At 44.9% G+C, this 27,880-nt stretch overlaps 1 protein-coding gene across 3 annotated transcripts in view; it reads left to right on the top strand.

The window, feature by feature from the left end:
• LOC143279915 (ubiquitin carboxyl-terminal hydrolase 24-like) overlaps window positions 1-27,880 on the top strand; it is a 132,141-nt gene that overhangs the window by 41,748 nt on the left and 62,513 nt on the right. For all 3 annotated transcript variants that reach the window (XR_013054969.1, XR_013054968.1, XM_076584244.1), the window contains exons 20-32: window positions 1,651-1,704; window positions 4,407-4,519; window positions 7,943-8,120; window positions 11,336-11,434; window positions 12,038-12,178; window positions 13,408-13,455; window positions 15,352-15,437; window positions 19,175-19,259; window positions 20,307-20,483; window positions 22,860-23,053; window positions 24,170-24,320; window positions 24,967-25,126; window positions 26,391-26,546. Coding sequence is in view for 1 of the 3 variants with exons in the window: in XM_076584244.1 (XP_076440359.1) it covers window positions 1,651-1,704; window positions 4,407-4,519; window positions 7,943-8,120; window positions 11,336-11,434; window positions 12,038-12,178; window positions 13,408-13,455; window positions 15,352-15,437; window positions 19,175-19,259; window positions 20,307-20,483; window positions 22,860-23,053; window positions 24,170-24,320; window positions 24,967-25,126; window positions 26,391-26,546 (1,642 nt within the window). In the remaining 2 variants the exon portion in view is untranslated. The remainder of the gene's footprint in view (window positions 1-1,650; window positions 1,705-4,406; window positions 4,520-7,942; window positions 8,121-11,335; window positions 11,435-12,037; window positions 12,179-13,407; window positions 13,456-15,351; window positions 15,438-19,174; window positions 19,260-20,306; window positions 20,484-22,859; window positions 23,054-24,169; window positions 24,321-24,966; window positions 25,127-26,390; window positions 26,547-27,880) is intronic.

Below are 27,880 nucleotides of genomic sequence, written 5' to 3'. Positions count from 1 at the left end.
GGCCAAGATACGCCTTTCAGTGAGTGATGCCGGCTGTTCAGCTCTAGCAGATGACAGAAGTCACCGAATTTTTAGCAGGACACAGTATGAGCTATTTTCTTGGCACTCAGCCAACACGGTCTGATGAGAACTGGATGAAGTGACCGTGTAAGAGGGGTGAAGAGGAGGGGGGTGGAGACTGAGGGGGTGTGGCCTCACATCCATATTATCACTTGCAGAAGTCACAATGCATCTATTTCTTTTTCAGTTTTTTTATATTGTGGTTGTTCTAGTATGATTTTGTGTGTGCAGATATCCATTTGTCCAGAAAATACGATATTTTAGTGCAAATTACCTGACTAATGTTTGTAATGAACAAGTTGAAAATGTGACAAAAAACAAAACACTGATTTCAAAACAACAGCATGTCACTTAAAATATATAAAATGGGAAAACATCATGTGTTTTGTATTCTTTATTCATTTCCCTTTCAGAAAATATATACTTTTATGGGTATTTCTCCAATAATAAAGAGCACAGAATTTTTGGAAAAATTATACCTGTTTTTTGTGAAAAAACCCTGGCAAATAGATTTCACTTAAATCTTATTTTCCTGGCAGCGAAAGGGTTAACTCACACCTGAAAAAGGTAGACCATCTGTCCTTACAACCACTTTAACTCACACCTGAAAAAGGTAGTCCCTCTATCCTTACAACAACCTCAACTCACTCCTGAAAAAGGTAGTCCCTCTGTCCTTACAACCACCTTAACTCACAGGTAGTCCTTTTCTTCCTCATTATTTTCCTTCTCTGTGTCAGTGCTACACTTTATCCCTCATCTCTGAGAGCGACTTGTGTTTCAGTGTGAAACTTCAACACTTGTCTTGAAAAGGCAGCACCCCTATTTAGCTTTAAACCATGACCTTGCGCTTTTCATGCATAGATAAAATCCAGTATGATAAATAGAACTGCGCAATCAACAACCATCTACCTGGAGATCTAGTCATCAGCCCCATCCACATGTAATATGCAGCTTCTGTTCAAAGGTGTGTGTGTGTTTGCGTGCGCGCGCGCGTGCGTGTGTGTGTGTGTGTGTGTGTGTGTGCAGTGCATGCACGTGTGAGTATGCACAAGTTTTTATATTGATATGCACTTGTATGTATCCAAATTTCTACTGTATCTGTGTTTGTGTATGATTTTTGATTTATGTTCACATCTTGTTGTGTACTATCCCCCCCAATATTCCTTGTGACCCTGGTACACTTGGTAATAAAGACATTTTCTATTCTATCCTATTCTATACACACACTCTTATGCACACAAGCACACACACATGTATGCACGCAGCGAGAGAAATGAAACATTGGATGATAAAGGAAGAAGCACAAATATTTACCAGCACAGACATAATAATGTAGAAAAATTGTAGAAAGATGGACAGACACAGACAGACTGACAGACAGACAGACAGATAGTGTGAATGTGTATTTGTATGTGTGCATATGTGTATGTGTGTGTATCATGTATGAGTGTGTGTATGTGCGTTTGTGGGTGCGTTTAAGTATGTGTATGCATACTCTGTGTGTGTCTAGGTACGCGCGCGTGCGTGTGTGTGTGTAAGACAGAAAGCAGGGACAGTTGACATGACAAAAGTTGATTGTTTGTCTTGCAGGATCCCTTGTCACTGCACAGAAAGTTCATCAATGAATGCTACACTCGACTGGAGGTAAGGGCTGACAGGTGTGGCTGTATCACACTATGTGTTGACAGGTGTGGCTGCATCACACTAAGTGTTGACAGGTGTGGCTGTATCACACTAGGTGTTGACAGGTGTGGTTGTATCACACTAGGTGTTAGCAGGTGTGGCTGTATCACACTAGGTGTTGACAGGTGTGGCTGTATCGCACTAAGTGTTGACAGGTGTGGCTGTATCACACTAGGTATTGACAGGTGTGGTTGTATCACACTGGGTGTTGACAGGTGTGGCTGTATGACAGGCGTGGCTGTATCACACTAGGTGTTGACAGGTGTGGCTTTCACGCCCTTCTTTTTACGAAAGGGCCTATCCTCTCACACAGAGGACATCAGGAACAAGGGAGTTAAAAATAATGTTTTATTTCAATATTTTATGCTATTACAAAAAAAACTATTGAAAAGGGAATAAAGTTTGATGTGAAAGCAATAAACACCCACAAATACACACAAAACAACAACAACAAAAACACAACACAGCCATTCCGAGTCTCTGGTCTGATTCCTCAGACAACCTTGGCAACACATTGGCAGCTGTCGAAGCATCCTTCGCTTCCCAAAAGTTCTAAACGTGACCGAGGAACTCACGCAGACTGAAGTTGGGGCAAATGGGGTGGGAATGTGGATGGAGGGAAAAGGGTAACAAGGGGTAATTTGGGGTCTTGCCAGACGATGACAGGTCTGCGTCCACTTTCCAATGGAGATACGCCTTGCTGAACAGGGAGTGAGAACCGCCAGCAGACTGGGGAAGGGAGAATTGGACAGAAAGAAAAGGTGAACAAAGGGGAAACTTTGGGAGTTCACATTCGATAGCAGCCCTGCATTCTTTTCCCACCGGAGACACCCCTCACCAAACTGGGAGTGGGAACAGCCAGCAGACTGGGGAGGGAGAAATGAATAGAGGCCTAAAAGGCCAGCATCATATTCTGGTCTTGTAATTCCAACACATACCAACATTCAGATTATGAAATACAAGTAAGAGCAACAGATTGCCTCTCACAAAACATCCAAGGGGAAAGACGCACCGCCATTCCACATAGCGTGAACACACTCAACCACACGGGCAATTCGGGAGACAAATTCACACACTTAGATACACTCACTCAACAAAAAACCGAAAAAACAAGCATATGGAAAGATGAAAACTCTTGAATATATACAGTTTGCGTGACAGTAGCTGTGTCACTAAATGTTGACAGGTGTGGCTGTGTAACTGAGTGTTGAAAGGCGTGGCTGTCTCACACTGAGTGTTGACAGGTGTGTCTGTGTCACTAAGTGTTCACAGGTGTGGCTTTCTCACACTAAGTGTTCACAGGTGTGGCTGTCTCACACTAAGTGTTGACAGGTGTGGCTGTGTCACTTATTGTTGACAGGTGTGCTTTGTCATGTGTTGACAGGTGTGGCTGTATCATGTGTTGACAGGTGTGCATGTATCCCCTGTAAGTGTTGACAGGTGTGGCTGTATCACAAAGTGTAGACAGGTGTGGCTGTATCACAAATTGTAGAAAGGTGTGACTGTATCAGATGTGGCTGTATCACAAAGTGTTGACAGGTGTGGCTGTATCACCTGTAAATGTTGACAGGTGTGGCTGTGTCACCTGTAAATGTTGACAGGTGTGGCTGTATCACCTGTAAATGTTGACAGGTGTGGCTGTATCACAAAGTGTTGACAGGTGTGGCTGTGTCACCTGCAAGTGTTGACAGGTGTGGCTGTATCACAAAGTGTTGACAGGTGTGGCTGTGTCACCTGCAAGTGTTGACAGATGTAGCTGTATCACTAAATGTTAACAGGTGTGGCTGTATCATCTGTAATTGTTGACATGTGTGGCTGTATCATAAAATCTTGACATGTGTGGCTGTAACATGTGTTGATAGGTGTGGTATCACCTGTAAGTGTTGACAGGTGTGGCTGTATCATTATGTGTTGACAGGTGTGGTTGTATCACCTGTAAGTGTTGCCAGGTGTGGTTGTATCACCTGTAAGTGTTGCCAGGTGTGGCTGTATCATTATGTGTTGACAGGTGTGGCTCTATCATATGAAGTGATCAGGGTGTGTACAGATAGCAGTGATCAGGGTGTGTACAGATGGCAGTGATCAGGGTGTGGACAGATGGTGATGATCAGGGTGTGGACAGATGGTGATGATCAGGGTGTGTACAGATAGCAGTGATCAGGGTGTGTACAGATGGCAGTGATCAGGGTGTGGACAGATGGTGATGATCAGGGTGTGGACAGATGGTGTTGATCAGGGTGTGAACAGATGGTGGTGATCAGGGTGTGGACAGATGGTGATGATCAGGGTGTGAACAGATGTGTACAGATGGTGATGATCAGAGTGTGAACAGATGGTGATGATCAGGGTGTGAACGGATGGTGATGATCAGGGTGTGAACAGATGGCAGTGATCAGGGTGTGGACAGATGGTGATGATCAGGGTGTGGACAGATGGTGTTGATCAGGGTGTGAACAGATGTGTACAGATAGTGATGACAAGGGTGTGTACAGATGGTGTTGATTGGGTGTGCACAGATGTGTACAGATGACAGTGATGTGTGTGTACAGATGGCGATGATGGGGTGTGTACAGATGTGTACAGATGACAGTGATGTGTGTGTACAGATGGTGATGATAGGGTGTGTACAGATGTGTACAGATGACAGTGATGTGTGTGTACAGATGGCGATGATCGGGGTGTGTGGCAATGTGGTCGCCCAGACAGTGTCCAATGCCACCAAGATCCTGACAGCCAGTGTGGTGCCTGAAGTGGCCACTGTTCCCCTGCCCTCACGGTCAGTGTGTGTGTGTGTCTGTGTGTGTGTGGGGGGGGGGAGGTGTGTGTGGGGGAGTGGGTTTTTTTTGTGTGTGTGTGTACTTGTGTATGTGTGTATAGGTGTATGTGTGTGGGTGTGTGTGTGTGAGAACTACAGATGTCCAGAAACATCTGAACAATATCGCCCATTGGTGCAAGGACACAGGATCTTCCATCAATCCGGTGAAAGACAAATGGTTGCTAAGCACTCTCAACTCCAAAACTGCGAACAAATCACCACCAGCTGTCTCATTCGACAGAACTCAGATCGAGAAAGCTGACTGTCTACGCTTCCTAGGAATACAGTTTGACAGGATGCTGGCCTTCAGAAAACACAGGTTTGAGATGCAAAAAGGGTCTTTCAGTCTTTCAGGCAATGACAACCAAAGGTAGTGAACAGTGTCATCTCTTCTGGCTATATCAGTTACTCAAGTGATCGACTGTGGACTAGGGCTAACAATATTTTCTCAAAGTAGCCTCCTAAAGTTACCATGATTTTTTGCAAATAAGGGGCTACGTTTTTGCTCAAACCTGACCCCTTTGTCTTATTGGCTGTGTGGGACCTTTTTGTGTCTGAAAACTAAATTCTGACCACCATGTGGGGCCACTTGACACCATATATGACAGCATCGTTGATCACAATTAATGCTGAACAGCAACACTTCATTCTTACAACTGTTCGATTCAACATGGTTCATGTTCACCATTGAATCATATTGAAACCATTTTGCATACTCCACCAGATTTTAACTGAATGTGATTGCAGTTTTCCTGTGGGCCATGAAATGAGAGCAGTTTCTGTCAAGAAAATCATTCAGATAACCAAAATGATTCATACTGTCTGAATTTTATCCTTGCTTTGAATGATATTTGCTTTTCCAAGATGGCTGCCATTGGAAGAAAACAGCACTTTTGTAGCTCCTGACTGGCATGCAGTATGAAGTCAGTAAATCTGGCAAAGTGAACAGGACTGTTGAAGAGAAGCCGCAAGCCTTTTTTCCTTCAGGGATTGTTGCATAAAATAATTAATGGTTGCATGTTTAGAAATTAATCAAAATAAACGCGAAGTCGATTGTGTCGAAAGCCAGTTACTGATGCCCACTTTTTGTGCCCCAGATTTTTGGACATTTTCTTTTCTGTTTCGATGGGGTTGATGAATATACTGCTATGATCCCATTTTGGTTTGGGAATACTTAACAAGGCTGTACTCCCATTATTCCATTGTCAACCCAGCTGAGAGATACAGATGCTTTTGTTGTGGTAATGGTCAGGAATATCCTCAGTTGGGTCTACCAGTTTGGGCACACAGGGGCCGAAAAAAATCTGAACATTTGACTGAGCAACACACTGGAAGCCATGCTCATGGTAGAGATCTTTTCCCACACCTCTTGTGGCAAATAGGTGGCAGTTTGTGTGTGTGTTTAAGTGTGCGTGTCTGTGTGTCATGAGAACTCTATGTGTGTGTGTGGCTCTGTGTGTGTGTGTGTGTGTGTGACTGTATGTGTTGTCACTGTATGTATGTATGTGTATTGAGGGTATAGTGGGAGCTGTGGAATATAGAAATGTGCATGGGTGTGTGGGGGTTTATGTATGTGTGTGTGTGTATGTGTATGTGTGTGTATGTGTGTGTTTGTGCGTGTGTGATGGGACTTGCAATATGAAGGAATGTGTGTATGTGTGTTAGTTTGTGTTTTGGGAGTCGTGTGCTTTAATGTGTATTGTTGGGCCTGCATACATTTGTGGTTTTCGTGTCTGTGAGACTGCAAGTTGTTGCGTATCAGTTGTGCCTCTGTGTGTGTGTGTGTGTATGTGTGTGTATATGTTTGTGTGTGTGTGTGTGTGTGTTTGTTTTCATGCTTTGGTCAGTGTATGTAACTAAGTAGGTGCACACCATAGCACTTCTCTGAGGGTGGCCCATTATCTTTCATGTTTTTATTTTAATCATTTCCCTTCAACCTGTCTTTTGCCTGCACTGTTTTTTAAAATGTACTTTCCTTTTATTATTATGATTATTGTTATTTATTTATTAATTCTTTTATATTTTTTTATCATCATTATTTTATTTTATGTTATTTCGTTTTTATCTTATTTATTTATTTATTTTGTTTTTTCCCTCCAGGCCTCACTAAGCATATTAGATCACGTTGCTGGTGAGACATCTGTCACCGAAAGTGGTGTAGTGTATATGGATTTGTCTGAGCACAATGAACACCTCCTTTAGAAACTGAATAAAACTGAAATGTGAGAAAGTGTGTGTGTGCTGTCTCCCATGACAGCACAGTTGTCTCCCGTGATGGCACAGTAGTGACACCAGCACCTTAGTTGTCTCCCATGACAGCAGACTAGTGACACTAACACCTCAGGTTGTCTCCCATGACAGCACAATAGTGATGACACTAACACCTCAGGTTGTCTCCCATGACAGCAGAGTAGTGACACTAACGCCTCAGTTGTCTCCTATGACAACACAGTAGTGATGACACTAGCACCTCAGGTTGTCTCCCATGACAGCAGAGTAGTGACACTAACACCTCAGGTTGTCTCCCATGACAGCACAATAGTAGTGACACTAACACCTCAGGTTGTCTCCCATGACAGCAGAGTAGTGACACTAACACCGCAGGTTGTCTCCCATGACAGCAGAGTAGTGACACCGACACCTCAATTGTTTCCCATGACAGCAGAGTAGTGACACTAACACCTCAGGTTGTCTCCCATGACAGCAGAGTAGTGACACTAACACCTCAGGTTGTCTCCCATGACAGCAGAGTATTGACACTAACACCTCAGTTGTCTCCCATGACAGCAGAGTAGTGACACTAACACCTCAGGTTGTCTCCCATGACAGCAGAGTAGTGACACTAACACCGCACTTGTCTCCCATGACAGAGTAGTGACACTATCACTTCAGTTGTCTCCCATGACAGCAGAGTAGTGACACTAACACCTCAGGTTGTCTCCCATGACAGCAGAGTAGTGACACTAACACCTCAGGTTGTCTCCCATGACAGCAGAGTAGTGACACTAACACCTCAGGTTGTCTCCCATGACAGCAGAGTAGTGATGACACTAACACCTCAGGTTGTCTCCCATGACAGAGTAGTGACACTAACACCTCAGTTGTCTCCCATGACAGCAGAGTAGTGACACTAACACCTCAGTTGTATCCCATGACAGCAGAGTAGTGACACTAAGACAGTGTATCCCATGACAGCAGAGTAGTGACGCTAACACCTCAGGTTGTTCCCAATGACAGCACAGTAGTGACACTAACACCTCAGTTGTATCCCATGACAGCAGAATAGTGACACTAAGACAGTGTATCCCATGACAGCAGAGTAGTGACGCTAACACCTCAGGTTGTCCCCAATGACAGCACAGTAGTGGCACTGACATGGTACAGGTCGGTCAAGTTGCTGCCCATTGAACGCCTGCTGTGGATTGCTGAGGCCTACGTGCTGGGGGTGGAGGAGGCCCACATGACCCCCCGCACCATCCTTCCCCATGCTGCCTCCTTCCATGGCTACCCCCTCACCCTCACTGTGCGCTGTGACGCCCTGCACCAACAGTTCTCCGTCCTGGTCAGTGCACACTGCTCTGTCTGTGTGGCAGTGTCTTGTGTGTGTGTGTGTGTGTGGTTATGTGCTTGTGTGTCAAAGTCAAAATTTTATTTCACAATAGTAATTGAATAAGCAGCAACTGCTTCTTTTTTTTTGACATCAAGCCATCTGAAAGAAAGAAAGGAAGACAGAAAGAAAAAAAAATGAAATACATACATTTATAATTATATAAATACATACAAGATTTGTTTAATAATGACATGATAAATTTCTGTTTCATACACATATTTCCAAACACACATGCTCAAACACCACACCCACCCCATTTCACTCACACATCCCCTCATACAACATAAATACATTTCCAATAAGAGTGTACTTAAAACATTTCACAAGTGATAGATAAAGTGGTAAACTAATAGCTGTAGATTGGTATTACTACTCATCTATCATAGAGTTAATAAGATAGTTCTTCAGATTTTTCTTAAACACGTTTTTATTCTCAACACTATTTAAAGTGAGTGGAAGATAATTCCACAAGTTTCCACCAGAGTACGGGAAACTGGATTTGTACAGGTTATTTCTTGGTCTGGGTATACATAACATATGGCTGTGTCTGTGATCATTGATCTTAAAAGCATCTGTAATCTTTTTGGGAGCATTTCGTGCATGCAAACGGCCTTGTTGAAGACAGCATATTGTGGAATGATAATATGTTGTTTGTAATCAGTATGGGTCAGGGAGCTTGACTTCAGCAATACTAATTTCAGTTCTGTTTTATACATATGATGAATATTTTTTTTAGAAATGTTTTGCTACAATTATCCCATTAAGTTGATGCATAATCTGTGATTGGTAAAATGTGCACAGAAAAAAAGTTTACATGAATGGACGTCAAGGATGTTTATTTTTGCTAACCAACCAAAGTATTTTTTTGGAGAGACATATCCCAGTGTAGGTCACATGGTCAGCCCAAGAGAGATAAAGAGATATGTGTCAATAAAGACACCCAGAATGGTATGTGTATCCACCTCTTCAGTTGTGTTGTCTCCCAGTGAAATAGTGATTTGAATTTGTTTTATCTTTTGTCTTTTCTGGGTACATACATGCATTTTGCTTTTTGTGCATTCAACCAGTTGAATGCCAGAGAATTTTGTTAAAAAAAAGAAAAAAAAAGTTATCTCCCCTTGCCACAGAATTTTAATGGTTCGGGGGTATTGAATTAAAAAAAAAAAATATCGTACAAAAACTATGGGAGATATAGAAAGAAAGTAAACGTTTTTATGAAGGAAAATGAATGTAGATTCTGCTTCTGGGCTTTTCCCCCAATTAGGTTGATTGTAGATAACTGTTCAGCCATTCAAAGTCAAGATAATAATTTTTGTTCAATAAAAAAGTCTATGTCCACCTTTACATAATGGCATCCATAAAGAAAACAAACAAAATACAGGTGGAAATAACATACCTATTGTCACAGTATACCTGTAGGATAAATTAAAACCGGCTATAAGTTTATAAAAACAAATCACAGCTCGTGTAGATATGTAAATGAATCACTGTCCCTACAATGACAAAGGTGGGTGAAGTCAATGTAAAAGGTCTATCACGGTCTCAGAAACTGAGCTGGCAAGCTTTTTGACAGCAAAAGAGCATTTGCAAGTGAGAGGGTGAAGTTCTTTGATGACATTCACTCCCTTCAAGTTGCGCGTGGGCCGATTAAAGTGTCTGCTGTGCATCCGGCTTGCCACCTCTTCAAATCAGCCAACCATCTGTTTCAGTAACAAAAAGTGTTAAAAACAGTAAACACGTGTTTCACATCCAGTGCAGGTTTAACCCTGCGTTTCATTGAAATGTTGAGTAAGTGCCAGTACAACTGCCATGCCCACTTCAGACCCTGTGGCTGGCATTCGACCTATTGTCTTACATCTCTCCTTTCCCTCTCCTCCATTTCTTCCAACATTCGCTGCACATATTCTTTCAGTCATAGCCACTTGTTCTAAAATGCCGTCAGATTGGATTGATGGACTGAATTACCATCAAATGCGCTGTCAGTTTCATCACTGTCATTGTCAGTCAGCTCCATGTTCAAACCAATCATCAGACAAGAGAGATCCTTCTCCATCTCTATAGATGTCCATAATCACAAGCACAGCTTTCAGAATTGTGTAAATCTGCTGACTGTGACCAACTCCTTTATCCATGTGTTTATCACATGGTCAGTTAGCAAATCATTATCAAGTAGAAAAGGGTCTTCTACCTGATGTATGTTCATTTAAATAGGATATTTATAATTCAGACACATTGAACTAAATGTTCAGAGTCTGTTTATGTGAATTGAACCAAAATTCAGTGAAGGAAAAATTGGAACATAAGCAGAACATCATTTGATGTCTTATAGGCACAATTAACAAAGTCACCAGTTGTCCTGTTGTAGCAGTGTTACAGTCACAACAAAGTGACCAGTTGTCCTGTTGTAGCAGTGTTACAGTCAACAAAGTGACCAGTTGTCTTGTTGTTGCAGTGTCACAGTCAACAAAGTGACCAGTTGTCCTGTTGTTGCAGTGTCACAGTCAACAAAGTGACTAGTTGTCTTGTTGTTGCAGTGTCACAGTCAACAAAGTGACCAGTTGTCCTGTTGTTGCAGTGTTACAGTCAACAAAGTGACCAGTTGTCCTGTTGTTGCAGTGTTACAGTCACAACAAAGTGACCAGTTGTCCTGTTGTAGCAGTGTCACAGTCACAACAAAGTGACCAGTTGTCCTGTTGTTGCAGTGTTACAGTCACAACAGTGACCAGTTGTCCTGTTGTTGCAGTGTCACAGTCACAACAAAGTGACCAGTTGTCCTGTTGTTGCAGTGTCACAGTCACAACAAAGTGACCAGTTGTCCTGTTGTTGCAGTGTTACAGTCACAACAAGTGACCAGTTGTCCTGTTGTTGCAGTGTTACAGTCACAACAAAGTGGCCTAGTTGTCCTGTTGTTGCAGTGTTACAGTCACAACAGTGACCAGTTGTCCTGTTGTTGCAGTGTCACAGTCACAACAAAGTGACCAGTTGTCCTGTTGTTGCAATGTCACAGTCAACAAAGTGACTAGTTGTCCTGTTGTTGCAGTGTCACAGTCAACAAAGTGATCAGTTGTCCTGTTGTTGCAGTGTCACAGTCACAACAAAGTGACCAGTTGTCCTGTTGTTGCAGTGTCACAGTCACAACAAAGTGATCAGTTGTCCTGTTGTTGCAGTGTCACAGTAATGAAAGCCTCAGCTCTCTCCGCCAGAAGATCCTCAGTGGACTGAACCAGACCCAGGAATGCATTCAGATCCACGCTGATGACAAACTGGTGAGTCTGTGTGCTGTGTGTGTGATGACATACTGGTGAGTCTGTGTGCTGTGTGTGACAAAACTGGTGAGTCTGCGTGCTGTGTGTGTGGTGACAAACTGGTGAGTCTGTGTGCTGTATTTGACGACAAACTGGTGAGTCTGTGTGCTGTGTGTGACAACATACTGGTGAGTCTGTGTGCTGTGTGTGTGACGACATACTGGTGAGTCTGTGTGCTGTGTATGATGAGAAACTGGTGAGTCTGTGTGCTGTGTGTGTGTTGACAAACTGGAGAGTGTGTGCTGTGTGTGTGTTGACAAAGTGGAGAGTCTGTATGCTGTGTATGATGAGAAACTGGTGAGTCTGTGTGCTGTGTGTGTGTTGACAAGCTGGTGAGTCTGTGTGTTGTCTGTGACAAACTGGTGAGTCTGTGTGCTGTGAGTGACCAAGGACCACAAACTGTACAAAGCGTCCACAAAGATGTCTACATGTCTACAGCTATATGTGACCAAGGACCACAAACTATACACAGTGTCTATAATGATGTCTACATGTCCACAGCTGTATGTGACCAAGGACCACAAACTGTACAAAGTGTCTATAATGATGTCTACATGTCTACAGCTGTGTGTGACCAAGGACCACAAACTGCTACACCAGTTAGAGCTACATGATGGACAGGTGGTTCAGGTACGACTGGGAGCAGCATCTGTGGCCACCTCCTCCATGTCCTCCTCCTCCCCCACCCCCAGCAAACTGTCCGAGGTGAGTCACTGTCATTTCCTCTTCTCCACCGTCATCATTCTTTCTCCCACTTCCCACATGATGTGTGTGTGGTGGCACTGTCACCTCTGTTTTCCCGCCTTTCACAATTGTGTGTGTGTGTGTGTGTGTGTGCGTGTCTGAGTGTGTCTGTGTGTCGGTGTGTGTGTGGTTTGTCACTATTGCTTTCATTCTTCCACTTCACACAGTGTGTTAAATGATGTGTTTGTGAGTGTGATCACATTGTGTTAAATGGTGTGTCTGTGAGTATGACCACAGTGTGTTAAATGATGTGTGTGAGAGTGACCACAGTGTGTTAAATGGTGTGTGTGTATGTGTGACCAAAGTGTGTTAAATGGTGTGTCTGTGAGTGTGACCACAGTATGTTTAATGGTGTGTCTGTGAGTGTGACCACTGTGTTAAATGATGTCTGTGAGTGTGACCACAGTGTGTTAAATTGTGTGTGTGTGTGTGTGACCACAGTGTATTAAATGGTATGTGTGTGAGTGTGACCACAGTGTGTTAAATGGTGTGTATGAGTGTGACCACAGTGTGTTAAATGATGTGAGTGTGACCACAGTGTGTTGAATGGTGTGTATGAATGTGACCACAGTGTGTTAAATGATGTGAGTGTGACCACAGTGTGTTAAATGGTGTGTGTGTGTGTGTTTGTGACCACTGTGTTAAATGATGTGTGTGAGTGTGACCACTGTGTTAAATGGTTGTGTGTGTGTGTGTGTGTGACCACAGTGTGTTAAATGTGTGTGAGTGTGACCACTGTGTTAAATGATGTGTGTGGGTGTGACCACAGTGTGTTAAATGGTGTGTGTGAGTGTGACCACAGTGTGTTAAATGATGTGTGTGCGTGTGACCACAGTGTGTTAAATGGTGTGTGTGCGTGTGACCACAGTGTGTTAAATGGTGTGTCTGTGAGTGTGACCACAGTGTGTGAAATGATGTGTGTGATTGTGACCACAGTGTGTTAAATAGTGTGTGTGTGTGAGTGTGACCACAGTGTGTTAAATAGTGTGTGTGAGTGTGACCACAGTGTGTTAAATAGTGTGTGTGTGAGTGTGACCACAGTGTGTTAAATGTGTGTGAGTATGACCACTGTGTTAAATGATGTGTGTGAGTGTGACCACAGTGTGTTAAATGGTGTGTGTGAGTGTGACCACAGTGTGTTAAATAGTGTGTGTGTGAGTGTGACCACAGTGTTTGGCTGTCTGTTTCAGGCCTCCGCCAGTGCTGCCACATCCAAGCAAACCTTTGAGTTTGAGCAGGTGAGGAATCTGTGAATCCTGCATACATCTCAGATCATGACAGTGACTGCAGGACAGGATGTAAGACAGTGGATCAGAACCAGGAAAACCCACACCCACACGACAGTGTTCTCACTGCAGGATAGAGCAGCGGTGGTGCTGGTGGAGGGGGTGTGTTGCCACCATTGATGATGATGATCATGATCATAATGATGACGACAGTGTGTTCATAGTGGATGGTGTGGGGATTAGTTGCCAGGTTGATGGTGATGATGATGATGATGATGATGATGACGACTTTGTGAGATGTTGATGATGGATTGACAGGAGTGGTGGTGTGCAAGGGAGGAGAGATGATGGTGATGATGACGATGATGGTGGTGATGATGATGACGATGGTGGTGGTGATGGTGACGATGATGATTATGATGATGATAGAGACGATGATGGTGATTGCGACGATGATAGTAAATATGCTGATGATAGCAATGTTGATGGTGATGATGATGATGGTGATGGAGATGATATTTTTATGATGACAGTGACAATGAGTGCACAGAAGACGTAGCCAGAAATGACATGGTGAAAGGGGAATAGGTGATGATGATGATGGTGTTGGTGATGGTGATGATGATTATTATGATGACAGTGATGATGAGTTCACAAAAGACGTAGCCAGAAATGACATGGTCAAGGGGGAATAGGTGATGATGATGATGATGGTGGTGTTGGTGATGGTGATGATGATGATGATTATTATGATGACAGTGACGATGAGTTCACAAAAGACGTTGCCAGAAATGACATGGTCAAGGGGGAATAGGTGATGATGGTGGTAGTGGTGGTGATGGTGCTTATGATGATGACAGTGATGATGAGTGCACAGAAGAAGTTGCCAGAAGTGGCATGGTGAAGGGGGAATAGATGATGATGATGATGATGATCACATCATCATCATCATCACCACCTATTCCCCTTCACCATGCCAACATCATCTGTCAACACATCATCACCATTATCATCACCTCTCACCCCTTGGCCATCAACACTCCTGGCAGCATGTTCTCCTGTCAATACATCATCATCGTCGTCATCATCATCATCATCATCTCTCAACCCTTGGCCATCAACACTCCTGGCAACATCTTCTCCTGTCAACACATCATCATCATCACCTCTGACATCTTGGCAGTCAATGATGATGATGTGTTGACAGGAGAAGGTGTTGTCAGGAGTGGTGATGGGTCAGGATGAGAGATGATGATGATGACGATAATGATGATGATGTGTTGACAGGAGATGTTGCCAAGAGTGTGATTGGTCAGGATGGAGAGATAATGACATTGATGATGATGATGATGTGTTGACGGGAGAAGATGTTGCTAGGAGTGGTGATGGGTCAAGATGGAGAGATGATGATGATGATGACAATGACGATGATGATGATGATGTGTTGACAGGAGAAGATGTTGCCAAGAGTGTGATTGGTCAGGATGGAGAGATAATGACGATGATGATGTGTTGACAGGAGAAGATGTTGCCAAGAGTGGTGATGGGTCAGGATGGAGAGATGATAAAGACGATGACGATGATGATGATGATGATGTGTTGACATGAGAAGATGTTGTCAGGAGTGGTGATGGGTCAGGATGGAGAGATGATGATGATGACGATGACGATGATGATGATGATGATGTGTTGACAGAAGATGTTGTCCGGAGTGGTGATGGGTCAGGATGGAGAGATGATGATGAAATAGAAGATGATGATGATGATGATGTGTTGACATGAGAAGATGTTGTCAGGAGTGGTGATGGGTCAGGATTGAGAGATGATGATGATGATGTGTTGACAGGAGATGTTGCCAAGAGTGTGATTGGTCAGGATTGAGAGATGATGATGATGATGTGTTGACAGGAAAAGATGTTGCCAGGAGTGGTGATGGGTCAGGATGGAGAGGTTTTCCACATGCTGTATCAGCTTAGTGAACTGGATGAACCAAAGTCAGTCCTCTACTTGTCTGTATCTGTGTCTGTGTGATCTCTTTGTTCCTTTGCTCTACCTGCACCTGTCCCTCTCTCTGTCCTGTTTCCAGTGCTGGCATCCTTTGTCTGTTGTCACACACACCCGGACAGCCCTCTGTGTCCTTGTCTGTTGTCACACACACCTGGACAGTCATCTGTGTCCTTGTCTGTTGTCACACCTGGACAGTCCTCTGTGTCCTTGTCTGTTGTCACACACACCCGGACAGTCCTCTGTGTCCTTGTCTGTTGTCACACACACCCTGACAGTCCTCTGTGTCCTTGTCTGTTGTCACACCTGGACAGTCCTCTGTGTCCTTGTCTGTTGTCACACCTGGACAGTCCTCTGTGTCCTTGTCTGTTGTCACACACCTGGACAGTCCTTGGTATCCTTGTCAGTTGTCACACACACCTGGACAGTCCTCTGTGTCCTTGTCTGTTGTCACACCTGGACAGTCCTCTGTGTCCTTGTCTGTTGTCACACCTGGACAGTCCTCTGTATCCTTGTCTGTCGTGACAGACATCTGGACAGTCCTCTGTGTCCTTGTCTGTTGTCACACACACCTGGACAGTCCTCTGTTGTCACACACACTTGGACAGTCCTCTGTGTCCTTGTCTGTTGTCACACACACCTGGACAGTCCTCTGTGTCCTTGTCTGTTGTCACACACACCTGGACAGTCCTCTGTGTCCTTGTCTGTTGTCACACACACCTGGACAGTCCTCTGTGTCCTTGTCTGTTGTCACACACACTTGGACAGTCCTCTGTGTCCTTGTCTGTTGTCACACCTGGACAGTCCTCTGTGTCCTTGTCTGTTGTCACACACACCTGGACAGTCCTCTGTGTCCTTGTCTGTTGTCACACACACCTGGACAGTCCTCTGTTGTCACACACACCTGGACATTCCTCTGTGTCCTTGTCTGTTGTCATGCACATCTGGACAGTCTTCTGTGTCCTTGTCTGTTGTCACACACACCTGGACAGTCCTCTGTGTCCTTGTCTTGTCACACACACCTGGACAGTCCTCTGTTGTCACACACACCTGGACAGCCCTCTGTGTCCTTGTCTGTTGTCACACACACCTGGACAGCCCTCTGTGTCCTTGTCAGTTGTCACACACATCTGGACAGTCCTCTGTGTCCTTGTCTGTTGTCACACCAGGAGAGTCCTCTGTATCCTTGTCTGTTGTGACAGACATCTGGACAGTCCTCTGTGTCCTTGTCTGTTGTCACACACACCCGGACAGTCCTCTGTGTCCTTGTCTGTTGTCACACACACCTGGACAGTCCTCTGTGTCCTTGTCTGTTGTCACACACACCTGGACAGTCCTCTGTGTCCTTGTCTGTTGTCACACACACTTGGACAGTCCTCTGTGTCCTTGTCTGTTGTCACACCTGGACAGTCCTCTGTGTCCTTGTCTGTTGTCACACACACCTGGACAGTCCTCTGTGTCCTTGTCTGTTGTCACACACACCTGGACAGTCCTCTGTTGTCACACACACATGGACATTCCTCTGTGTCCTTGTCTGTTGTCATGCACATCTGGACAGTCTTCTGTGTCCTTGTCTGTTGTCACACACACCTGGACAGTCCTCTGTGTCCTTGTCTTGTCACACACACCTGGACAGTCCTCTGTTGTCACACACACCTGGACAGCCCTCTGTGTCCTTGTCTGTTGTCACACACACCTGGACAGCCCTCTGTGTCCTTGTCAGTTGTCACACACATCTGGACAGTCCTCTGTGTCCTTGTCTGTTGTCACACCAGGAGAGTCCTCTGTATCCTTGTCTGTTGTGACAGACATCTGGACAGTCCTCTGTGTCCTTGTCTGTTGTCACACACACCCGGACAGTCCTCTGTGTCCTTGTCTGTTGTCACACACACCTGGACAGTCCTCTGTGTCCTTGTCTGTTGTCACACCTGGACAGTCCTCTGTGTCCTTGTCTGTTGTCACACCTGGACAGTCCTCTGTGTCCTTGTCTGTTGTCACACCTGGACAGTCCTTCCTCTGTGTCCTTGTCTGTTGTCACACACACCTGGACAGTCCTTCATCTGTGACCTTGTCTGTTGTCACACACACCTGGACAGTCCTCTGTGCCCTTGTCTGTTGTCACACACACTTGGACAGTCTTCTGTGTCCTTGTCTGTTGTCACACACACCTGGACAGTCTTCTGTTGTGACACACACTTGGACAGTCCTTCCTCTGTGTCCTTGTTTGTCGTCACACACACCTGGACAGTCCTCTGTGTCCTTGTCTGTTGTCACACACACTTGGACAGTCCTCTGTGTCCTTGTCTGTTGTCACACACATCTGGACAGTCCTTCCTCTGTGTCCTTGTCTGTTGTCACACACACCTGGACAGTCCTCTGTGTCCTTGTCTGTTGTCACACACACCTGGACAGTCCTCTGTGTCCTTGTCTGTTGTCACACACACCTGAACAGTCCTCTGTGTCCTTGTCTGTTGTCACACACACCTGGACAGTCCTTCCTCTGTGTCCTTGTCTGTTGTCACACACATCTGGACAGTCCTTCCTCTGTGTCCTTGTCTGTTGTCACACACACCTGGACAGTAGATACATTGCACACAGATCACTGACCTAACACCTCATTTGGTGTCATATACTGTACTATGTCAAACTGATACAAACTAGGCCTTTTGGTTTGCTCTGCTTGGCCAAATTTTGCGCGGCTAACAATGAAAAGACGGGCCCGCCCGCTCTCAGCCACCTCAGTTGATCTCACCTTTGAAGTACATAGACACACTGTTACACAGATCACTGACCTAACACCTCGGTTTATCTCACCTGTGAAGTACATAGACACACTGTCTCACAGATCACTGACATAACACCTCAGTTTATCTCACCTGTGAAGTACATAGACACACTGTCTCACAGATCACTGACATAACACCTCAGTTTATCTCACCTGTGAAGTACATAGACACAGATCAACACCTCAGTTTTTCTCACCTGTGAAGTACATAGACTCAGATCACTTACCTAACACCTCAGTTTACCTCACCTGTGAAGTACATAGACACAGATCACTTACCTAACACATCAATTTACCTAACCAGTGAAGCACATAGACAGATCACTGACCTAACACCTCAATTTACCTAACCTGTGAAGTACATAGACACAGATCACTGACCTAACACCTCAATTTACCTCACCTGTGAAGCACATAGACACAGATTACTGACCTAGCACTGCAGTTTATCTCACCTGTGAAGTTGGTAGTCCGTTTTTGACATAACACTGCCCCTGGACACAGGAAATGTGGTTTTATTTTGTTTAATACAGCTATTAAAGTGAGGGGTTGTCATGGCACATTGTTGTCATGTTGGAAATGCAGTGGATGCTTGGTTTGCATGGTTTGTGTGTGTGTGTGTATAACTAGTATATGTGTGTGCATGTGTGAGTGTGTGCGTGTGTGTGTGTGAGAGTGTGCGTGCGTGCACATGTGTGTATATGTGAATATGTGTGCGTGCACAAATGTGAATATGTGTGCGTGCACGTGTGTATATGTGAATTTGTGTGTGCGCATGTGTTTGTGTGAATATGTGTGTGTGAACATGTGTATGAGAGTTTGTGTGTGTGCGTGCATGTGTGTGTGACTGTGAGGTATGTGTGTGTGTGTTTTGTGTGTGTGCATGTGTTTATGTGTCTGTGTATGTGTGTAATTTATGTGTATATGTGTGTGTGAGTGCAGGATCACAAAGCGAGTACAGAAGCTGCTGATGCTGATTCCCACAGACCCAGCTGTGCTGGAGTCTCTGGATTCCTTGAGTCACAAGGTCAGTGATGCCCCTCCCCTGGCCTTCTGCTTGGTGTTGTCCAGTCAGCAGAGTTGTTCATCATGCTGAACTGGACGATGATGTCATGTCAACAGTGTAGTTCATCATGCTGAACTGGACGATGATGTCATGTCAACAGTGTAGTTCATCATGCTGAACTGGATGATGATGTCATATCAGCATTGTATTTCATCATGCTGAACTGGATGATGTCATGTCAACAGTGTAGTTCATCATGCTGAACTGTATGATGATGTCATGTCAGCAGTGACAGTGTAGTTCATCATGCTGAACTGGATGATGATGTCATGTCAGCAGTGTAGTTCATCATGCTGAACTGGATGATGATGTCATATCAACATTGTAGTTCATCATGCTGAACTGGACGATGATGTCATGTCAGCAGTGTAGTATATCTTGCTGAACTGGATGATGTCATATTAACAGTGTAGTACACCATGCTGAAGTGAATGGTGTTGTCATGTCAACAATGTAGTACATCATGCTGAACTAAATTATGTTGTCAGCAGTGTAGTACATCATGCTGAACTGGATGATGATGTCATGTCAACAGTGTAGTTCATCATGCTGTACTGTGATGATGTGGACAGAAGGGAATCATTCACAGTGTGTGGATGTGGACAGAAGGGAATCATTCACAGTGTGTGGATGTGGACAGAAGGGAATCATTCACAGTGTGTGGATGTGGACAGAAGGGAATCATTCACAGTGTGTGGATGTGGACAGAAAGGAATCATTCAGGGAATCATTCACAGTGTGTGGATGTGGACAGAAAGGAATCATTCAGGGAATCATTCACAGTGTGTACATGTGGACAGAAGGGAACCATTCAGGGAATCATTCGCAGTGTGATGATGTGGACAAAAGGGAATCATTCACAGTGTGTGGATGTGGACAGAAAGGAATCAATCATTCAGGGAATCATTCACAGTGTGTACATGTGGACAGAAGGGAATCATTCAGGGAATCATTCACAGTGTGTGGATGGGGTTTGAAACGGACATGGTCAACACCTGAATGTTTCAGAGTTTGAAACAGACATCGTCAACAGAAGACGTGTCCAGTGCCAAGTCCGGCAGTCCTCGGAAGTCCCCCAACCCTGCGGCAGTGGTCAGCAAAACCAGCAGTCGTGACATCATCAGAACACTGTTTGACAGCACCGCCCCTGACATGTCTGCCTTCAGGATCCTCTACAATCTAGAGGTAAGGCCACAGTCCATGAGAAGTTAGTCATGTTCTGCGCAATCCATAAGTTAGTCATGTTCTGTACAGTCCATGAGAAGTTAGTAATGTTCTGTACAGTCCATGAGAAGTTAGTCATGTTCTGCATAGTCCTTGAGAAGTTAGTCATGTTCTGCACAGTCCATGAGAAGTTAGTAATGTTCTGCAGTCCTTGAGAAGTTAGTCATATTCTGCACAGTCCTTGAGAAGTTAGTCGTGTTCTGCACAGTCCTTGAGAAATTAGTCATGTTCTGTACAGTCCGTGAGAAGTTTGTCATGTTCTGCACAGTCTTTGAGAAGTTAGTTGTGTTCTGCACAGTCCATGAGCAGTTAGTCGTGTTCCATACAGTCCTTGAGAAGGTAGTCATGTTCTCCACATTCCATGAGAAGTTAGTTGTGTTCTGCACAATCCATGGGAAGTTAGTTGTGTTCTGCACAGTCCTTGAGAAGTTAGTCATGTTCTGCACTGTCCTTGAGAAGTTAGTCGTGTTCTGCACAGTCCTTGAGAAGTTAGTCGTGTTCTGCGCAGTCCATGAGAAGTTAGTCATGTTCTGTGCAGTCCTTGAGAAGTTAGTCATGTTCTGCACAGTCCATGAAGTTAGTCATGTTCTGCACAGTCCTTGAGAAGTTAGTAATGTTCTGCAGTCCTTGAGAAGTTAGTCATGTTCTGCACGGTCCTTGAGAAGTTAGTCGTGTTCTGTACAGTCCATTAGAAGTTAGTAATGTTCTGTAGTCCTTGAGAAGTTAGTCATGTTCTGCACAGTCCATGAGAAGTTAGTCGTGTTCTGCACGGTCCTTGAGAAGTTAGTCATGTTCTGCACAGTCCTTGAGAAGTTAGTCATGTTCTGCACGGTCCTTGAGAAGTTAGTCATGTTCCGTACAGTCCTTGAGAAGTTAGTCATGTTCTGCGCAGTCCATGAGAAGTTATGTTGTGTTCTGCACAGTCCATGAGAAGTTAGTTGTGTTCTGTACAGTCCTTGAGAAGTTAGTCATGTTCTGCACAGTCCATGAGAAGTTAGTCGTGTTCTGCACAGTCCATGAGAAGTTAGTCATGTTCTGTACAGTCCATGAGAAGTTAGTCATGTTCTGTACAGTCCATGAGAAGGTAGTCATGTTCTCCACATTCCATGAGAAGTTAGTTGTGTTCTGCACAATCCATGAGAAGTTAGTTGTGTTCTGCACAGTCCATGAGAAGTTAGTCATGTTCTGCACAGTCCTTGAGAAGTTAGTCGTGTTCTGCACAGTCCATGAGAAGTTAGTCATGTTCTGCACAGTCCATGAGAAGTTTGTCATGTTCTGCACAGTCTTTGAGAAGTTAGTTGTGTTCTGCACAGTCGGTGAGAAGTTAGTCATGTTCTGCACGGTCCTTGAGAAGGTAGTCATGTTCTGCACAGTCCTTGAGAAGTTAGTCATGTTCTGCATGGTCCTTGAGAAGTTAGTCATGTTCCGTACAGTCCTTGAGAAGTTAGTCATGTTCTGCCCAGTCCATGAGAAGTTAGTCATGTTCTGCACAGTCTTTGAGAAGTTAGTTGTGTTCCATACAGTCCTTGAGAAGTTAGTCATGTTCTGCCCAGTCCATGAGAAGTTTGTCATGTTCTGCACAGTCTTTGAGAAGTTAGTTGTGTTCTGCACAGTCGGTGAGAAGTTAGTCATGTTCTGCACAGTCCATGAGAAGTTTGGTCGTGTTCTTCACAGTCCTTGAGATGCTAGTTGTGTTCTGCACAGTCCTGTTCTATTTCATGTAAGGTGTGTAGTTAGTGTGACACAGTACGTGCTGTCAGGTGTGTTGCCAGTGGTATACAGTGTGTGTTATGGGATGTGTGCTGTCAGAGTGACACAGTGTGTGATGTGGGACGTGTGCTGTCAGTGTGACACTGTGTGTATTGTGGGATGTGTGCTGTCAGTGTGACACTGTGTGTATTGTGGGATGTGTGCTGTCAGTGTGACACAGTGTGTGTTGTGGGATGTGTGCTGTCAGTGTGTATTGTGGGATGTGTGCTGTCAGTGTGACACAGTGTGTGTTGTGGGATGTGTGCTGTCAGTGTGACACAGTGTGTATTGTGGGATGTGTGCTGTCAGTGTGACACAGTGTGTGTTGCAGAATGTGTGCTGTTAGTGTGACACTGTGTGTGTTGTGGGTTGTGTGCTGTCAGTGTGACACAGTGTGTGTTGTGGTATGTGTGCTGTCAAAGTGACACAGTATGTGTTGTGGGATGTGTGCTGTCAGAGTGACACAGTGTGTGTTGTTGGATGTGTGCTGTCAGTGTGTTGTCAGAGTGACACAGTATACTGTCAGTGTGTTGTCAGAGTGACACAGTGTGTGTAGCATGTTTGCTGTCTGTATGTTGTGATGTCCAGGTGCTGAGCGGCAAGCTGATGCCGACACAGGAGGAGAGTGGAGCCCATGTAGAGCGTCGTGGGTTCTGTGAAGAGTTCCTGACCAGTGGAGGCCTGAGTGTGGTAGTCAATGTGCTGCAGCCTGAGGCACTGCCCACAGACATCAACTATGAGATCCGGCAGGGCTGCTACTCCATCTGCCTGCAGCTGGCCAGGTCATCTGTCTGTCTCTCTGGCTTGTGTGTCTGTCTGTCTCTCTGTATGTACTGTCTGTGTGCATGTCCTGTTTGTCTGTCTGTCCTGTCTATTTGTCTGTCTGTCTATCTGTCCTGTTATTGTCTGTGTGTATGAATGGTTGAATCCTTACATCATGCATACTATGGGTTGAAATCATGATTGTGTCAGGTTGAGTGCACAATGAAAAGAGGAGGAGAAGATTGATCAGAAAGTTGATGTTGATGTGAATAAAGGAAGATTGATCAGAAAGTTGATACAGGCAATGAAAAGGAGAAGATTGATAAGTTGATGTTGATGTGATGAAAGGAAGAAGAGAAGATTGATCAAGTTGATGTTATTCATGGAGGAGAAGAGATTGATGATGAAACTGATGTTGGTGGTGAGATAAAAAGTAGAACCTGCAGTGCGAGAAGAGGTTGGGAGTTGGACAAACAGTCTGCTCAGAGCACACTGTACACAGCTGTGTGTGTGTTGTGTTGTACATGTCTCTGTGTTACTGTGTGTCACTGTGTGCAGGTGCCTGCCGTTTGGCATGGGGGTGATAGAGGTCAGTGTGTCACTGTGTGCAGGTACCTGCTGTGTGGACTGAAGGTGATTGAGATCAGTGTGTCACTGTGTGTCACTGTGTGCAGGTACCTGCTGTGTGGACTGGGGGTGATGGAGGTCATTGTGTCACTGTGTGCAGGTACCTGCTGTGTGGCCTGGGGGTAATGGAGGTCAGTGTGTCTCTGTGTGTCACTGTGTGCAGGTACCTGGTGTGTGACCTGGGGGTGATGGAGATCAGTGTGTCACTGTTTGTCACTGTGTGCAGGTACCTATTGTGTGACCTGGGGTGATGGAGATCAGTGTGTCACTGGTGTGTCACTGTGTGCAGGTACCTGCTGTGTGGACTGAGGGTGATGGAGGTCAGTGTGTCACTGTGTGCAGGTACCTGCCATGTGGACTGAAGGTGATGGAGATCAGTATGTCACTGTGTGTCACTGTGTGCAGGTACCTGCTGTGTGGACTGAAGGTGATGGAGATCAGTGTCACTGTGTGCAGGTACCTGCTGTGTGGACTGAAGGTGATGGAGATCAGTGTGTCACTGTGTGCAGGTACCTGCTGTGTGGCCTAGGGGTGACAGAGGAGGGGGGCAGCAGTCCCACAGGCACACTGAGCAGAGCTGGGGCCGCCATCAGCACTCCCTCCCTCCCCAGGTCCACCCCCCTCCGCCCACAGAAGTCTTCTGCCAGTCAGGCCATTCAGGTGTGTATAGTGGTGCTGTTTATGTGTCATCCACCATTCAGGTGTGTACAGTGGTGCTGCTTATGTGTCATCCACCTTTCAGGTGTGTAGTACTCATGGTCATATGTCATTCACCATTCAGATGTGTAGGATTAATAGTCGTGTGTCATCCAACATTCAGATGTAGTACTGATGGTCATATGTCATTCACCATTGAGGTGTGTAGTACTGATGGTCATGTGTCATCCACCATTAAGGTGTGTATAGTGGTGCTGCTTATGTGTCATCCACCATCCTGGTGTGTAGTACTGATGGTCATATGTCATTCACCATTCAGGTGTGTAGTACTGATAGTCCTGTGTCATCCAACATTCAGATGTGTACAGTGGTCTTGTTGCCACAGTATATCATGTACCATGGTGTGTATAGTACAGGGTGGTGTGTATGCTACACAGTGGTGTGTACACTACACAGTTGTTTGTCATGGTATGTACAGTACAGTAAGATGTGTCATGGTGTGTACACTACACATTGGTGTGTCATGGTGTGTACACTACACAGTGATGTGTACAGTACACAGTACAGTAAGGTGTGTCATGATGTGTGCACTACACAGTGGTGTGTCATGGTGTGTGCACTACACAGTGGTGTGTCATGGTGTGTACAGACGCTGAGTGTCCAGGAGTTCGTGCAGACTGTGGCATGTTTCATGCGAGTGACGTGGGCAGGAGCAGCAGGGCGACTCCACCTATTGAGTTACAACCAGCCAATCCGTGAGTCCCGTGAAGCTGCCAGCTGTGGTCACCGCTCCCGACAGAGCAGTACAGGTGAGCTACCTCATTGTCCTGGTGATGAATCCATCAGTGTGTATGTATCCTGTGATGAATCCTTCAGTGTGAATGTATCCTGTTTTGAATTCATCACCCTGTGGTATGTATCCCATGATGAAAGGGTGACCATGGTGAATGTATCCTGTGATGAATCCATCACCATGGCGAATGTATCCTGTGATGAATTCATCAATGTGTATGTATCCTGTGATGAATTCATCAATGTGTATGTATCCTGTGATGAATCCATCACCATGTGAATGTATCCTGTGATTAATCCATCATTGTGTGAATGTATCCTGTTATGAATTCATCACTCTGTGAATGTATCCCATGATGAAAGGGTCATCATGGTGAATGTATCCTGTGATGAGAGGGTCACCATGGTGAATGTATCCTGTGACGAATTCATCAATATGTATGTATCCTGTGATGAATCCATCACCATGTGAATGTATCCCTTGATGAAAGGGTCACCATGATGAATGTATCCCTTGATGAAAGGGTCACCATGATGAATGTATCCTGTGATAAAAGGGTCACCATGGTGAATGTATCCTGTGTTGAAAGGGTCACCATGGTGAATGTATCCCTTGATGAAAGGGTCACCATGATGAATGTATCCTGTGATGAAGGGGTCACCATGATGAATGTATCCCTTGATGAAAGGGTCACCATGGTGAATGTATCTTGTGATGAATCCTGTGATGAGAGGGTCACCATGATGAATGTATCCTGTGATGAAAGGGTCACCATGGTGAATGTATCCTGTGATGTGTAGAGTGATGGCCTAGAAGTAACACGTCCGCCTTGGAAGCAAGAGAATCTGAGCGTGCTGGATCGAATGATGGCTCAGCTGCCAATATTTTCTCCCACTCCACTAGACCTTGGGTGGTGGTCTGGACGCTAGTCATTTGAATGAGACGATAAACTGAAGTCCCTTGTGTAGCATACACTTAGTGCACATAAAAAAACCCCACGGCAACAAAAGGGTTGTTCCTGTAGAAAAATCTGTTTCGATAGGAAAAACAAATAAAACTGCAGGCAGGAAAAAAAAAGGGTGGTGCTGTAGTGTAGCGATGCGCTCTCCCTGGGGAGAGCAGCCTGAATTTCACAGAGAGAAATCTGTTGTGACAAAAAGATAAATACAAATGAAACGGTCACCATGGTGACTGAATGCTGTGAAGAAAGGGTCACCATGGTGACTGTATGCTGTGAAGAAAGGGTCACCATGGTGACTGACTGAATGTTGATGTTACAGGCAGTTCAGCCAGCACCAACAGCGACAGTGACTGTCAGAGTCTGCATGCTGGTGTGTGTGCTCACCAAACCTCCATCTCCACCAAGGACATCAACATCGCACGGGAAGCCTTGGAGATTCTGGTCACATGTCTGCAGCTACGCAGTGAACTGATTGGTCAGTCCTGTCTGTCTGTAGTTAGCTACACAGTGAACTGATTGGTCAGTGTTGTGTGTCTGTAGTTAGCTACACAGTGAACTAATTGGTCAGTGCTGTGTGTCTGTCAGTAGTTAGCTACACAGAGAACTAATTGGTCAGTGTTGTGTGTCTGTCAGTAGTTAGCTACACAGTGAACTAATTGGTCAGTGTTGTGTGTCTGTCTGTAGTTAGCTACACAGTGAACTGATTGGTCAGTGCTGTGTGTCTGTCTGTAGTTAGCTACACAGTGAACTGATTGGTCAGTGTTGTGTGTCTGTCTGTAGTTAGCTACACAGTGAACTGATTGGTCAGTGCTGTCTGTCTGTAGTTAGCCACACAGTGAACTGATTGGTCACTGCTGTCTGTAGTTAGCTACACAGTGAATTGATTGGTCAGTGCTGTCTGTCTGTAGTTAGCTACACAAAGAAGTGATTGGTCAGTGCTGTCTGTCATTCTGTAGCTAGCTACACAGTGAACTGATTGGTTAGTGCTGTGTGTCTCTAGTTAGTTATACTGTGAACTGATTGGTCAGTGCTGTGTGTCTGTAGTTAGCTACACAGTGAACTGATTGGTCACTGCTGTGTGTCTGTCTGTAGTTAGCTACACAGTGACCTGATCGGTCAGTGCTGTGTGTCTGTCTGTAGTTAGCTACACAGTGAACTGATTGGTCACTGCTGTCTGTCTGTAGTTAGCCACACAGTGAACTGATTGGTCACTGCTGTCTGTAGTTAGCTACACTGTGAACTGATTGGTCAGTGCTGTCTGTCTGTAGTTAGCTACTCAGTGAACTGATTGGTCAGTGCTGTCTGTCATTCTGTAGCTAGCTACACAGTGAACTGATTGGTGCTGTGTGTCTCTAGTTAGCTATACTGTGAACTGATTGGTCACTGCTGTGTGTCTGTAGTTAGCTACACAGTGAACTGATTGGTCAGTGCTGTGTGTCTGTAGTTAGCTACACAGTGAACTGATTGGTCAGTGCTGTCTGTCTGTCTGTTTGTAGCTACACATTGACCTGATTGGTCAGAACTGTATGTCTGTAGTTAGCCACACAGTGACCTGGTTGGTCAGAGCTGTAGTTATGCAGTGAATTCACTGGTCACTGCTGTGTGTCTGTAGTTAGCTACACAGTGAACTGATTGTTTTTGTGTCAGTCTGTTGTGTTGTCGGTAAATGAACCACTCCTTCTTACACCTTGTGGACAGGGTCATAGATACAGTTGTCAGCTGATTGGTCAGAATTAGATACAGCTGTCAGATGATTGGCCAGAATTAGACAAAGCTTAGAGATGATCATAGATATATCAGACAGATGAT

This window comes from Babylonia areolata, chromosome 3 (assembly GCF_041734735.1).
Source record: "Babylonia areolata isolate BAREFJ2019XMU chromosome 3, ASM4173473v1, whole genome shotgun sequence".
NCBI classification, from domain to species: Eukaryota; Metazoa; Mollusca; class Gastropoda; order Neogastropoda; family Buccinidae; genus Babylonia; species Babylonia areolata.
The sequence above is the reverse complement of the archived record's forward strand: the minus strand, read 5'-3'. Positions and strand labels throughout refer to the sequence as shown.